General features: G+C 44.6%; 1 protein-coding gene across 1 annotated transcript in view; it reads right to left on the reverse strand.

Moving 5' to 3' along the window:
• Positions 1-12,246, reverse strand: part of DGCR2 (DiGeorge syndrome critical region gene 2) — a 99,667-nt gene that overhangs the window by 57,536 nt on the left and 29,885 nt on the right. The window contains exon 2 of the mRNA XM_049619740.1: positions 7,040-7,162. Within this exon, the coding sequence (XP_049475697.1) occupies positions 7,040-7,162 (123 nt within the window). The remainder of the gene's footprint in view (positions 1-7,039; positions 7,163-12,246) is intronic.

Raw genomic sequence — 12,246 nt, forward strand, 5'->3', positions numbered from 1 at the left:
TCACCACAACCCTAAGAGGCAGGTACTATTATTTTTCCCATCTTATACTAGAGGACAATGAAGTTCAAAACCCATCTTGCCCACAGAACCACAGCCAGTAAGTGGTGGGGGCAGGGTTCCAGCCCTAGCAGCTTGGTTCTAAAGCCACCACCATTTTTCACACAGCAGAGTTAGCCACCTCAGGTCACTCTGTGCTGACCCTTTTGGTCCAGGATGCTTTTTATTTAGAGTCCAGTGAGCATCCAGTAGATGTTTTTTTCTAGAGTCGAGAAAGCACTGGCTGTCTTTCAGGTCTAAGAGGAAGGTGGTCCAGGGGCACCTGGGTGGCTCAGTTGGTTAACCATCTGATTCTTGATTTCAGATCAGGTCATGATCTCATGGTTTGTGAGATCAAACCCCACACTGGGCTCTGTGCTGACAGTGCAGAGCCTGCCTGGCATTCTCTTTCCCTCTCTCTCTGCCCTCCCCTGCTCGATTTCAATCTTGATCTCTCTCTCTCTCAAAATAAACAAACATTTAAAAAAAGAAGGTGGCCCAGCTTATCAGAGGCTCTATAAACACTAGTGGGGTTCAAGTGAGCCTCAAGGTGGGGAGCAGAGTAGGAGAGTCAGCCTTTTAGTTGGGAATCCTCTATTATGTTCATACCTTTTCTACCCCTTCCAGAAGTGCCAGTTTCTCTAGGAAAGACTCCTCAAATCCTTTGCCTAGGGAAACAGCCCTGGCTGCTGGCACTGGAACAGCAGGGCAGAAAATATGGCTGAGGGTCTCACCTGTCCCCATAGAGAATTTATCTTAATTCCTCTTTTTGTCTCTTAATATTTATTTAACTTAACTCTCAAAAAAATATTTCAGTGGAATTGACACACAATGTTATATTAGTTTCAGGTACACAACATAGTGACTCGATTTCTCTGTATGTTACGCTATGTTCACCACAAGTGTAGCTACCATCTGTCACCATATAATGCTGTTACAGTATCATTTACTATATTCTTTATGTTGTGCCTTTTATACCCATGATTTATTCATTCCATGTTTTATTTCATTTTATTTTATTAATATGAAATTTATTGTCAAATTGGTTTCCATACAACACCCAGTGCTCATCCCAACAGGTGCCCTCCTCAATGAATTCCTCTGTCTTCAACCTCCACGGCTTCCCTCTGCTGGGCCTGGTGTCTCCTATTTTTCTGACTTTAAGTCCAAGTGTTGTCCATCAGACATATAATGCAAGCCACATTTCAACAAGAGAGGAAATTAATTTTAATAATTTAACCCAATATATTCAAAATACTATCATTTCAGCACATAATCAATATAAAAAAGTATCATTGAGGTGTTTTACTCTTTTATTGTACTGAGTCTGATATTCGGCATGTACTTTACACTCCAAGTCCATCCTTTTTCGAAATGGTCACAGTGCTCAATAGCCACATGTGCCTCCTGGGTACTCTACAGGGCAGTGATGGTATAGAAAATAAACCTCATGTCTGCCACTAGGAGAAAGAATCCTCTAGTTATGCAGAGTGAGAAGGGAGACAGGTGGTGAAGGAGAATCCCACCAACTCCATCCGTTCCCATGCCACGTGCCCACCAGCCTCAGTATCTCACGCCTCCAAGCCTTTCAGGGGTGCTGCTCATCAAACTGGCCCATTTCCTAATGGTCTCTCTCTCTCAAGCAGTCTCACGGTTACAGTTTCTCTGCCATGTTAAGTCAGTTTTCACTCTCTTCCTATTGGCTTTTCTTGGGGGGGGGGGAGGGGGAAGCTTTGATAATATCTAACATATTCCAAAGAACATATATATAACACATATTTAAGAAATAAAGCCTAAAAATACAGTTGTGAGCCCCCCATCTCAACCCCCACCCTACTTAAGAACTCAAACATCAGCTGTAGGGTTGTTTCTCCCAGTTTTATCCTCTGTCTCCCCACTGGGGAAGAATCAGGAGCCCGGATTTTGTGTATCAACATTTTGCCTTTTTTCTTTTGGTTTACCACACATGTATGTAGCTATACATAAGATAATGGTCACTTTGCTTGTCTTTATTGTACTGTACATACTTTTTGGCAACTTGCCTTCGTAACCTACAGGCTGTCTTGAAGACCCACTGATGTTGCTGCAAGAACCTACCATTCACTCACTGTCGTTGGTCCATAATATGCCATCGTGTGAACAAAGACATTTGGGTTGTTTCCAAGATGTTTATTAGTATGAAGAGTGCTACAGAATTTCTCTAGAGTTCCACCAAATGGAAATCATGGATCACAGAATACAAGAATGTTCAGCTTTGCAAGTTAATGCCAGTCCATCAATTTACCTTCCTCAACAGCAGCAGATTAAGATTTCCAACCCACTCACACCCTCTCCAACACTCAGTTTTGTCAGATGTCTTAATTTTTGCCAACAGACAGCTTAATTTTTGCCAATCTAAGTAACTGTAAAGCGGAATCTCACTGTAGCCTTGGAATACTAATGAGGCTGAGTATCTTTTTATATGTTTAACCACTGTTCTTGTTACTTTTTCTTTGACATGCCTGTGCGTCTTGTGTCCGTGGGTAGGAGTTCCTTAAATGTGCTGGACTATAATCCTTTATGGGCTATACATGTTGCAAATATACTCCCACTATGGCTTATCTGTTCACATTCTTTATGGGTACCTTTTGATAAAGGGAAGATCTTAATTTTAATCTAGTAAACTGGTCACTTTTACTTTAGAGTTGATATTTTTTATGACTTAAAAACAAAAACATGGGGCGCCTGGGTGGCTCAGTCGGTTGAATGTTGGACTTCAGCTCAGGTCATGAACTCGCGGTTTGTGAGTTCGAGCCTTGCATTGGGCTCTGTGCTGACAACTTGGAGCCTGCTTCAGATTCTGTGTCTCCCTCTCTCTCTGCCCCTCCCCTGCTCATGCTCTGTCTCTGTCTCTCAGAGATGAATAAATGTTTAAAAAAAAAAATTAAAAACAAAACCAAAAAAACCTTTCCTACCTAGGTCATAAAAAAGTATTTTCCTAGACTGTGTTCTAGAAGCTGTTCTTCAATTAACCTGAAACTGGTTTTTCTGTACATTGTGTATACATTCTTTCCCAAGTGTCACACACTATGAACTGAGGAATCTATCCTCTGCCCCAGAGATACGTAATTCTACTTTTGCCAGGTACTGTTTCTTGGGCCTATTTCTGGCAGCTCTTCTGCTGCATGGGCCAATCTGTGCTTCCCTGAACCAACAGTCAAGTCAGCCTCGACACTGATAAGGGAACTGTTCACACCTTACTCTTCTTCAAAGTGTCCTACAATATTAGGACTTCATTCTTCCAAACGTTTTAAAACTGACTTGTCACATTTCCCCAAAACCCCTGTGGAGATGCACTGAATCCACAGATCAATGTAAGAACAGGTGACTTAACCACATTGAGTCTTTCTAGCCAAGAAAACCCTGTTTCTATTTATTCAAATCTTCTTTAATGTCTAATAAAGTTGTACACTTTTCTCCATTTAAAAATTATATGCATCTTATGTTAGTTCCCATTTACATCAAATATAGTTCAGTCAGAAGAACAGAAATCATGCTAGGTATTTCAAAAAGAGAGGAGTTTAATAGAGGGAACAGGTCCTTTCAGAACAATCGAAAAGGCCAGAGTGTGCATAAAAGTGAACCACCTGAACCTTCCCTTTTACCTCTGCAGTTGTAGTCCAGAGTCTGGAAGCTGCCCACAGGACAGGAAATGACAGAAAACCTCTGCCAGTTTCACAGCTGCTCTGCAGCCCAGCGGCAGCCAGCCAGAGGAAGATGTGGAAACCCTGCACTTCCTCATTTGGGGCTAAGCCCATGTACCCGCACCACTGCCAGAGGAAGAAGGAGCCCACCTCCCTTCTACCTTGCAAACTTCATGGGCAGGATCTCATGGGCCAACTGACATCCAAAGCCTGCTGGCAGTGGGGTCTGAATGTGATAGCCCCAGCCTTGCAGGCCAGACTATATCCAGCATGCCACCCGTTTCCCATCTTCCCCAAACATGCTGAAATTACTGGTCTACTGTTACATCTTTTCCCATTTTCTTTGTCCCTGTGGTTTTATGTTTTTATACTCTTTCACTAAAATTTTAGCAGGCTTTCAGCAGGATGATGAAATAATCTTGTATGGTCTCTCCAGAAGTCCTGAAGTCCATGTTCAAAAACCTGACCAAGTGTGGCTAAGGCTTTGCACAGGTTTACTTAAAATCTCCCCAGATAAAGGAAGGCCACAGCAAAAGTGGTTATCAGCTAACCCCCTGTCCACACTCCTCTCCCCACACACAAAGATTTTTCTTCTTTTTCTTTGTTTTGGTAGGGGGAAATGTTAATGAGGATTTCACATACTTGTGATGTTTTTAAAAAATTAATTTTTAAAAAATAAACTAGGAAAAATTGGACACAATTTCAGCAATTATTGATTTACAGAAGTGAGAAACAAGCATGAGAAACAAGCATTATATTATTCTTTGTATATTTTGATAACTTTCATTTCTCAGAATTCCAACTTTAAAAACAAATAGAAATCAAAGCTTATCCCCTACCTGGATCATGGCATGCCACTATCCCATGGAACAGACAACAGTACCAGACCCAAGAGGAGGCCAGGAGTGAGCCTGGAGGCGGACAGTGCCTCAGCCCTTCTACCTCTCCTGGAATACTCCTCGGCCCTGTCAGGCTTCCCTGAGTTTTCACGCACTGCCATGCTCATCAGGCCCTCAGTGGTTGGGGCCTAGAGCACATTATCCATCCACTCAGAAATCTGGGCTCCCGTTGGATAGACTTTATTTCTCTTTTCTGGGGAGAAAATATGGCAACCTATGTAACCTCAAATCAACATTGTGCTGAGCAGACTTGTGACCCTCTGTGCCAGACCATGTGACCCAGAAATCAAATCTAGTCCCTGCCTTTATCAAATCCACAGCAGATGGAGAGATGAACAAGATGAACTAGAGTGGCTACTACCGTTTTCAGGTTCTATACAACAGGGCAGTTACTGTGCCTCAGCAAATAAGTTGTGTTCTACTTTAAAGCAAACGAAGAATCATTTGGTTCTTTGCTCACAGTATTCTCTAGGAGGCTGGATATGAAGTCTCACCCTGTAAGTCAGACCTGGGGAAGCTCTCAGTCACAACCACTGGTCCTCAACAGATGACCAAACATGGAATATCAGCACCCCAAGCACTGAGTATTTCATGCTCTCCGGGCTGGTACCAAAGGAAGGTGCAGGTGGGCTCCCAGACACAGGGCTGTCCCAGAAGCTTCTGCCCCAGCTGCCACCATTCAAATTCATCTGGAAAGGCAAGTACCTGACCACAGACATTTACAATCCAACGAACAGGCTCAAGGGATGACGGGGGGTGGGTAGGAATGCCCTCTAAATGGCCATATTTTCAGGTAAATTCAGTCTGACCAGACCACTTCTGTTTCTTATTTGGAAGCCCCTTCAAAGAACTGTCCCCAGCTCAAGTGTCACCTATTTGATACCCTACTGGATCTCCCTGGTTGGAGTTAATTGGTTTTCCTTCAGTACCTGACTTACAGGAATTATAACACTCCTTCTATTTACTGAATGTTAAAAAGGACCTCTGCTCTAGGCCAGGTCACACTTAGAAGGAGGACAGGTCTCCTGTTCTCAGGGAGGTCTAGAAGGAAAGATCAAGCATGGGTACAGGTAATGGTGAGAATTACCCATGGTTTGGGGCTCTTGGGTGGCTCAGTCGGTTAAGCGTCTGGCTCTTTGATTTTGGCTCAGGTCACAATCTCGCAGTTGTGAGATCAAGCCCCGCATCGGGCTCCGTGCTGAGCATGGAGCCTGCTTGGGATTCTCACTCTCCTGCTCTTTGCCCCTCCTCTGTTTTCGCATGGGCAAGTGCGTGCACTCTTTCTCTCTCTCAAAATAAATAAATAAACATTTAAAAAGGAATTACCAGTGGGGTTCTGGATGCTGTCACAGGGAAGGAGCAGGTGCTGGCAGAAGCAAACCTCCAGGCAGAAGGCTCAGAGATGCCTGCTTGCTGTGGTATCATCTGAGCCAAGCCCTGAAGGACAGGTAGGATCTGCCCACATGAAAACAGAACAAGAGAATCCCAGGAAAAGAGAAAGGCATGAATGAAGCATGTGTTTTCCACACACGCATGAGCACAGGGAAGACACTACCACCTCCCACCCCCAGAGAACCAGAGATGTAGCAAACACTGTTACTCATGGGTATGTCAGATTCCCTGAAGGTGCTGGGACAGAAACCAAATGGAGAACCAACAATTTAGACTTTCTGTGGCATCTGCATAGATCTTTAGGAGCCCATGCACTGTCAGGAGAAAACCAAGTGAAAGATTACTAGGGACTGAGTGAGCAGGATGGGCTGGCCGAGCCAAGACAGTCCAAATGACCCGCAGGATTCTAGCGAAGTCTCAAACGGCACCTATCTCTAGAGCCAGGTATGGGGGGAGGCAAGAGGGCATCACACTTCAGGGGTACTGCTCTCAGGGCCAGCAGTGCCTTCTGAAATGTGACGTCCTTGGCATCCCTCTTGCCTCATCCCAGCCCCAACCCTGCCGTCTTGCAAGTTCTGGGATCTGCCCATTTTGGGCATCTATTTTTAAAAAGCAGAGAAAGAGGGGTGCCTGAGTGGCTCAGTCAGTTAAGCGTCCAACTTTGGTTCAGGTCGTGATCTTGTGGTTCGTGGGTTTGAGCCCTGCATCAGGTTCTGTGTTGACAGCTCAGAGCTCTCTGACAAAGAGCTGTGTTGACAGCTCAGAGCTTGGAGCCTGCTTTGGATTCTGTGTCTCCCTCTCTCTGCCCCTGCTCATGCTCTGTCTCTCTCTCTCAAAAATAAACATTAAAAAAAAAATTTTTTTTTTAAGCGAGAAAGAGAGAGGGGAGAGGGTTAGCTCAACATAACCTTCCAATGAGTGGATACAGCACTGGCTGCAGCAGACATCATCCTCCACCCCCCCCCCCCCAATCACACAGCTGTCATGGAGAGGCAGGGCCACTGGTGTCCACCTGCCCGACACACTCACCTGGACAGTCGGCTTCGTCGCTCTCATCCTCACAAGTCACCCAGCCGTCACACTGCCAGGGGAGGGGGATGCACTGGATGGCACCACTGCGACAGGCAAACTGCCCTGGGTTGCACCGCAGTTCTGTGGAACCAAAGGGCAAGAGGCCATTGAGGAAGCCGCAGCAGCAGTGGAGACCTGTGACAGCCAAGCCTGCCACCACCGGGTCCTGCTGCCGCTCAGACCCATGAGTGTGGGCCCTACACAGTCAGCCTGCCCACAGCCCACCTCCTCAGGGGCCTGCACGCGTGCCCCAAGGAGGAGCCAAGAGCTGTGCCTGTGACACAAGTCCCCAGAGCAATGCACCCCCAAGACATCGATCTTTATGCACCACCTCAAATACACACTTGACACTTCTGCTCCGAGTCAGGCTCTGCACTAGACTACAGAGGTCACAAGAGGGCACACCTCTCACCTCCTGAGGGATTCTGGGTCAACAGGGATGAGACACACACACACAGGTTTCTGACAAAGGGCAAATCAGTAGGGAGCACCACAGGAGTGCTCAAACAGCATGAAGGAAGGAGAAACTGCCTGCACCTGAGGGGCTCTGGAATCCTTCTTAAAGAAGGTGGATGTAAACAGGGTTCCCAAGGCAGGTTGACGGTTTCAGTAGACACACCTGATGTAGGAAAAGAACATTCCAGTAGACACATCTAACGTAGGAAAAGAACATTCCAGAAAAAAGTTAAGGCTTATGGAACTATCACAAGGCAGGAAAATATGCCAAATAGACTTATATTTCTGGTCGTGAGCTGACAAACGACCAGAAATATAAAAGAGGTCAGACTGTGGAGACTCTGACCCTTACTGAGAATGTTGTAGACAGCCAGAGGTAATTTAGTCAGTTAAGTAACATGATGATATCTGTGTTTTAAGCAAGGTAGAACTGGCAGTGATTTCTGGAAACAATTATAATAGAGGTACCACACAAAAATATTAAATATTTCAGCAAAGTAAAAGCTTGAACTGAGGCAGGGTCAGCAAACTACAACTCACAGGCCAACTCCTGCTCTTTCCACTTGGTTTTTAAATAAAGTTTTATTGGAACACAGCCACAAATACCTATGGTCTGTGGCTGCTTTTGAGCTACAACAGCAGAGTTGTGACTAATGCCTAACAGAGACTAAATGACCTGCAAAGACAAAAATATTTACTCTCTGGTCCTTCAAACCAGACTTGTGAAATGAGGTAACAGCTGCTATATGGAAAAAGCTAGAACCAAGGAAAAGCATGAGGTGTGAGGGATGAGGTCTTGCACACCAACCCGATGACACAGGAAGAAGAAACAAACAAAGCTCACTTACGAACGAAAATACACAGCTCTATCTGCTCCCTCTGGGGTCTTCCTTGTCCTGGAATCATTCCACTGAAATCCAGGAAGGAAAAGGAACTATTCCCATCCCTGAGTCCTGTCCCACCACTGGCCTAAGTAACAAGAGGCAATCATCACTCTAATTAACCAAGGAAGACAAACCTAGCAAATCAGGTAGGACGTGGAAGCTAGGCCTGACCCCTCCCCTCACCACCACCCCTAGACAGCCACGTTGGGCATCGTGTGCCTCAGTGTCTGTATGTTCAGGAGAGCCTCTTCAGTGCTCTGCAAAGAGGGACAACCCACATCCCCACCAGGGTCAGGCATACATCTGAGAGTCTTCCACTCTGAGGTGGGGATGGAACAAGGGCCAAGGCAAGGAACTGGGAATCCAGTGTTCATTCCTCTCTGCCTGCCACTACACACTGGTGATAGATCAGTCCATCTAACCATAAGGAAAACCTTGTTATATATATATATATATAACACTGACAAAATAGTCACAATGGTGTATATTTTGTAAAGGCTTTCAGCCAAGATGGAGTTATAGGCATAGTTAACTATTCACTTGAAACAACTAGGGGGAGAAAAAGGATAACATAAAAGAAAACACCAGTATTCCAGACATTGACATCAAACAACAAAGGATAATGTCCCTGAGTTAGGAAACATATGAGGTGAGCCTTACTGCCTCAAGAACATTTCCAGGCTACAAAGCAGGAAGAGGGACTCCAGGGCAGGTTGGGGGAGGGGGGTTGGGGGAGGTGGGGGGCAGGTGCAGAAGACTCTTGGAGGTGAGTGGATACAGCTAAAAATTGGGAAAAGCCAGGCAGGCAGCAATCATAGAACAGCTCCAGAAAGTCCCGGAGAGAGATGCACAGATGTTAAGACTGCAAAGATCCAGGGGCACCTGGGTGCCTCAGTTGGTTAAGCATCTGACCATGATCTCACAGCTCGTGAGTTCGAGCCCCGCATCCAGCTCTGTGCTGACAGCTCAGACCCTGGAGCCTGCTTCAGATTATGTGTCTCCATCTCTCTCTGCCTCTCCCCTGCTCACGATCTGTCTCTCTCTCTCTCTCTCTCAAAAATAAATAAACATTAAAAATAATTTTTTTTTTAAAACCAGAGATCTAGAGAGGAATTCCTCGGGGAATGAAGCAAAGTACTTGATCAGTGTGTGGTGTGAAGAAACTACCCCAGGTTGGAGAGAAAACTACCCTATAGGATAACAGGGAAACAACAATTGCAGTTCAGCAGGACCACAAATGGTGTACGTTCTCAGGACCCAGAGTGGAAAAGCTCATAACCTGTAGGGCATTAAGTAAATTTACTCAGATGAGTCCTGTCTCGTTAGTGGAGAAAAATTAACTCCAGACTAAACGCAGCCTAACAATGATTAAAAGCAAGGGCTGAAAGGATCAAGTTGTTTCCAAGTAACATCCTAGAACAAAGCTCAAGAATATTTATAGGAATGCAAAAATAGGCAACAACCAAAAAAGGCAAGATTCACAAAGTCTGGCATTCAATAAAAAAATTACCAGACATACAAAGAAACAGAAAATTATGACCAAAATGAAAAGAATTCAATCAAACTGACTCAGAAATGGTACAAATGATAGGGTACACAAGGACATTAAAGTTAAAACCGAGTTACAAGTGCTCAAGAAGCTAGAGGAAAAATCAAACACATTAAGTATATATGGAAGATTTTAAGAAAGAATCAAACCCACTGCCTAGAGATGAAAACTACAAGGCCTAGCATGAACAGATTCAGTTTTACAGAGGAAAAGATGAGTGACTTGAAGACAACAATAAAAACTCTAAATTAAAACACAGCGGGGATGGCACAAAAACAGACACAGAGACCAATGGAATAGAATAGAAACCCCAGAACTAGACCCACAAACGTATGGCCAACTAATCTTTGACAAAGCAGGAAAGAATATCCAATGGAAAAAAGACAGTCTCTTTAACAAATGGTGCTGGGAGAACTGGACAGCAACACGCAGAAGGTTGAAACTAGACCACTTTCTCACACCATTCACATGGTGAGAATAAATTCAAAATGGATAAAGGACCTGAATGTGAGACACGAAACCATCAAAACCCTAGAGGAGAAAGCAGGAAAAGACCTCTCTGACCTCAGCCGTAGCAATTTCTTACTTGACACATCCCCAAAGGCAAGGGAATTAAAAGCAAAAATGAACTACTGGGACCTTATGAAGATAAAAAGCTTCTGCACAGCAAAGGAAACAACCAACAAAACTAAAAGGCAACCAACGGAATGGGAAAAGATATTTGCAAATGACTTATTGGACAAAGGGCTAGTATCCAAAATCTATAAAGAGCTCACCAAACTCCACACCCTAAAAACAAATAACCCAGTGAAGAAATGGGCAGAAAACATGAAGAGACACTTCTCTAAAGAAGACATCCGGATGGCCAACAGGCACATGAAAAGATGCTCAACGTCGCTCCTCATCAGGGAAATACAAATCAAAACCACACTCAGATATCACCTCACGCCAGTCAGAGTGGCCAAAATGAACGAATCAGGAGACTATAGATGGTGGAGAGGATGTGGAGAAATGGGAACCCTCTTGCACTGTTGGTGGGAATGCAAATTGGTGCAGCCACTCTGGAAAACAGTGTGGAGGTTCCTCAAAAAATTAAAAATAGACCTACCCTATGACCCAGCAATAGCACTGCTAGGAATTTACCCAAGGGATACAGGAGTACTGATGCATAGGGGCACTTGTACCCCAATGTTTATAGCAGCACTCTCAACAATAGCCAAATTATGGAAAGAGTCTAAATGTCCATCAACTGATGAATGGATAAAAAAATTATGGTTTATATACACAATGGAATACTACGTGGCAATGAGAAAGAATGAAATCTGGCCCTTTGTAGCAACGTGGATGGAACTGGAGAGTGTGATGCTAAGTGAAATAAGCCATACAGAGAAAGACAGATACCATATGGTTTCACTCTTATGTGGATCCTGAGAAACATAACAGAAACCCATGGGGGAGGGGAAGGAAAAAAAAAAAAAAAAAGAGGTTAGAGTGGGAGAGAGCCAAAGCATAAGAGACTGTTAAAAACTGAGAACAAACTGAGGGTTGATGGGGGGTGGGAGGGAGGGGAGGGTGGGTGATGGGTATTGAGGAGGGCACCTTTTGGGATGAGCACTGGGTGTTGTATGGAAACCAATTTGACAATAAACTTCATATATTGAAAAAAAAATAAAAAATAAATAAAACACAGGGGGGAAAAGGCTGGAAAAAATGAACTGTGAGCTGTGGGACACATGGACGGAGCAGGGGGAGGGGGAGACGAACAACAGACAAAATATTTTAAGAAACAATGGTAAAAAACTTCCCAATGTGATGAAAACCCATAAATCCACGTCAGTCAGTGAACCCCAAACAGAAGAAATAGAAAGAAGACTAGTCTAAGGCAAATTACGATTAAATTGCTTAAAACCAGCGATAAAGAGAAAATCTTGAGTAGCCAGAGAGGGGTGCCTGGATGGCTCAACTGGCTAAGAGTCCAACTCCTGAATTCAGTTCAGGTCACAATCCCAGGGTGGTGAGCATGATCCCGTGCTGAGCATGGAAGCCAGCTTAAGATACCCTTTCGAGGTGCCTGTGTGGCTCAGTCCAACTTCGGCTCAGGTCACAAGAGCATGGTTTGTGAGTTCAAGCCCCACATCGGGCTCGCCAATGTCAGTGTGGAGCCTGCTTTGGATCCCCTGTCTCCCTCTCTCTCTCTGCCTCCCCTGCTCATGCTCTCTCAAAAATAAATAAAACATTAAAAAGAGAGAGAGAGAGAGAGAGAGAGAGAGAGAGAG

This window comes from Panthera uncia, assembly GCF_023721935.1.
Source record: "Panthera uncia isolate 11264 chromosome D3 unlocalized genomic scaffold, Puncia_PCG_1.0 HiC_scaffold_8, whole genome shotgun sequence".
Classification (NCBI taxonomy): Eukaryota; Metazoa; Chordata; class Mammalia; order Carnivora; family Felidae; genus Panthera; species Panthera uncia.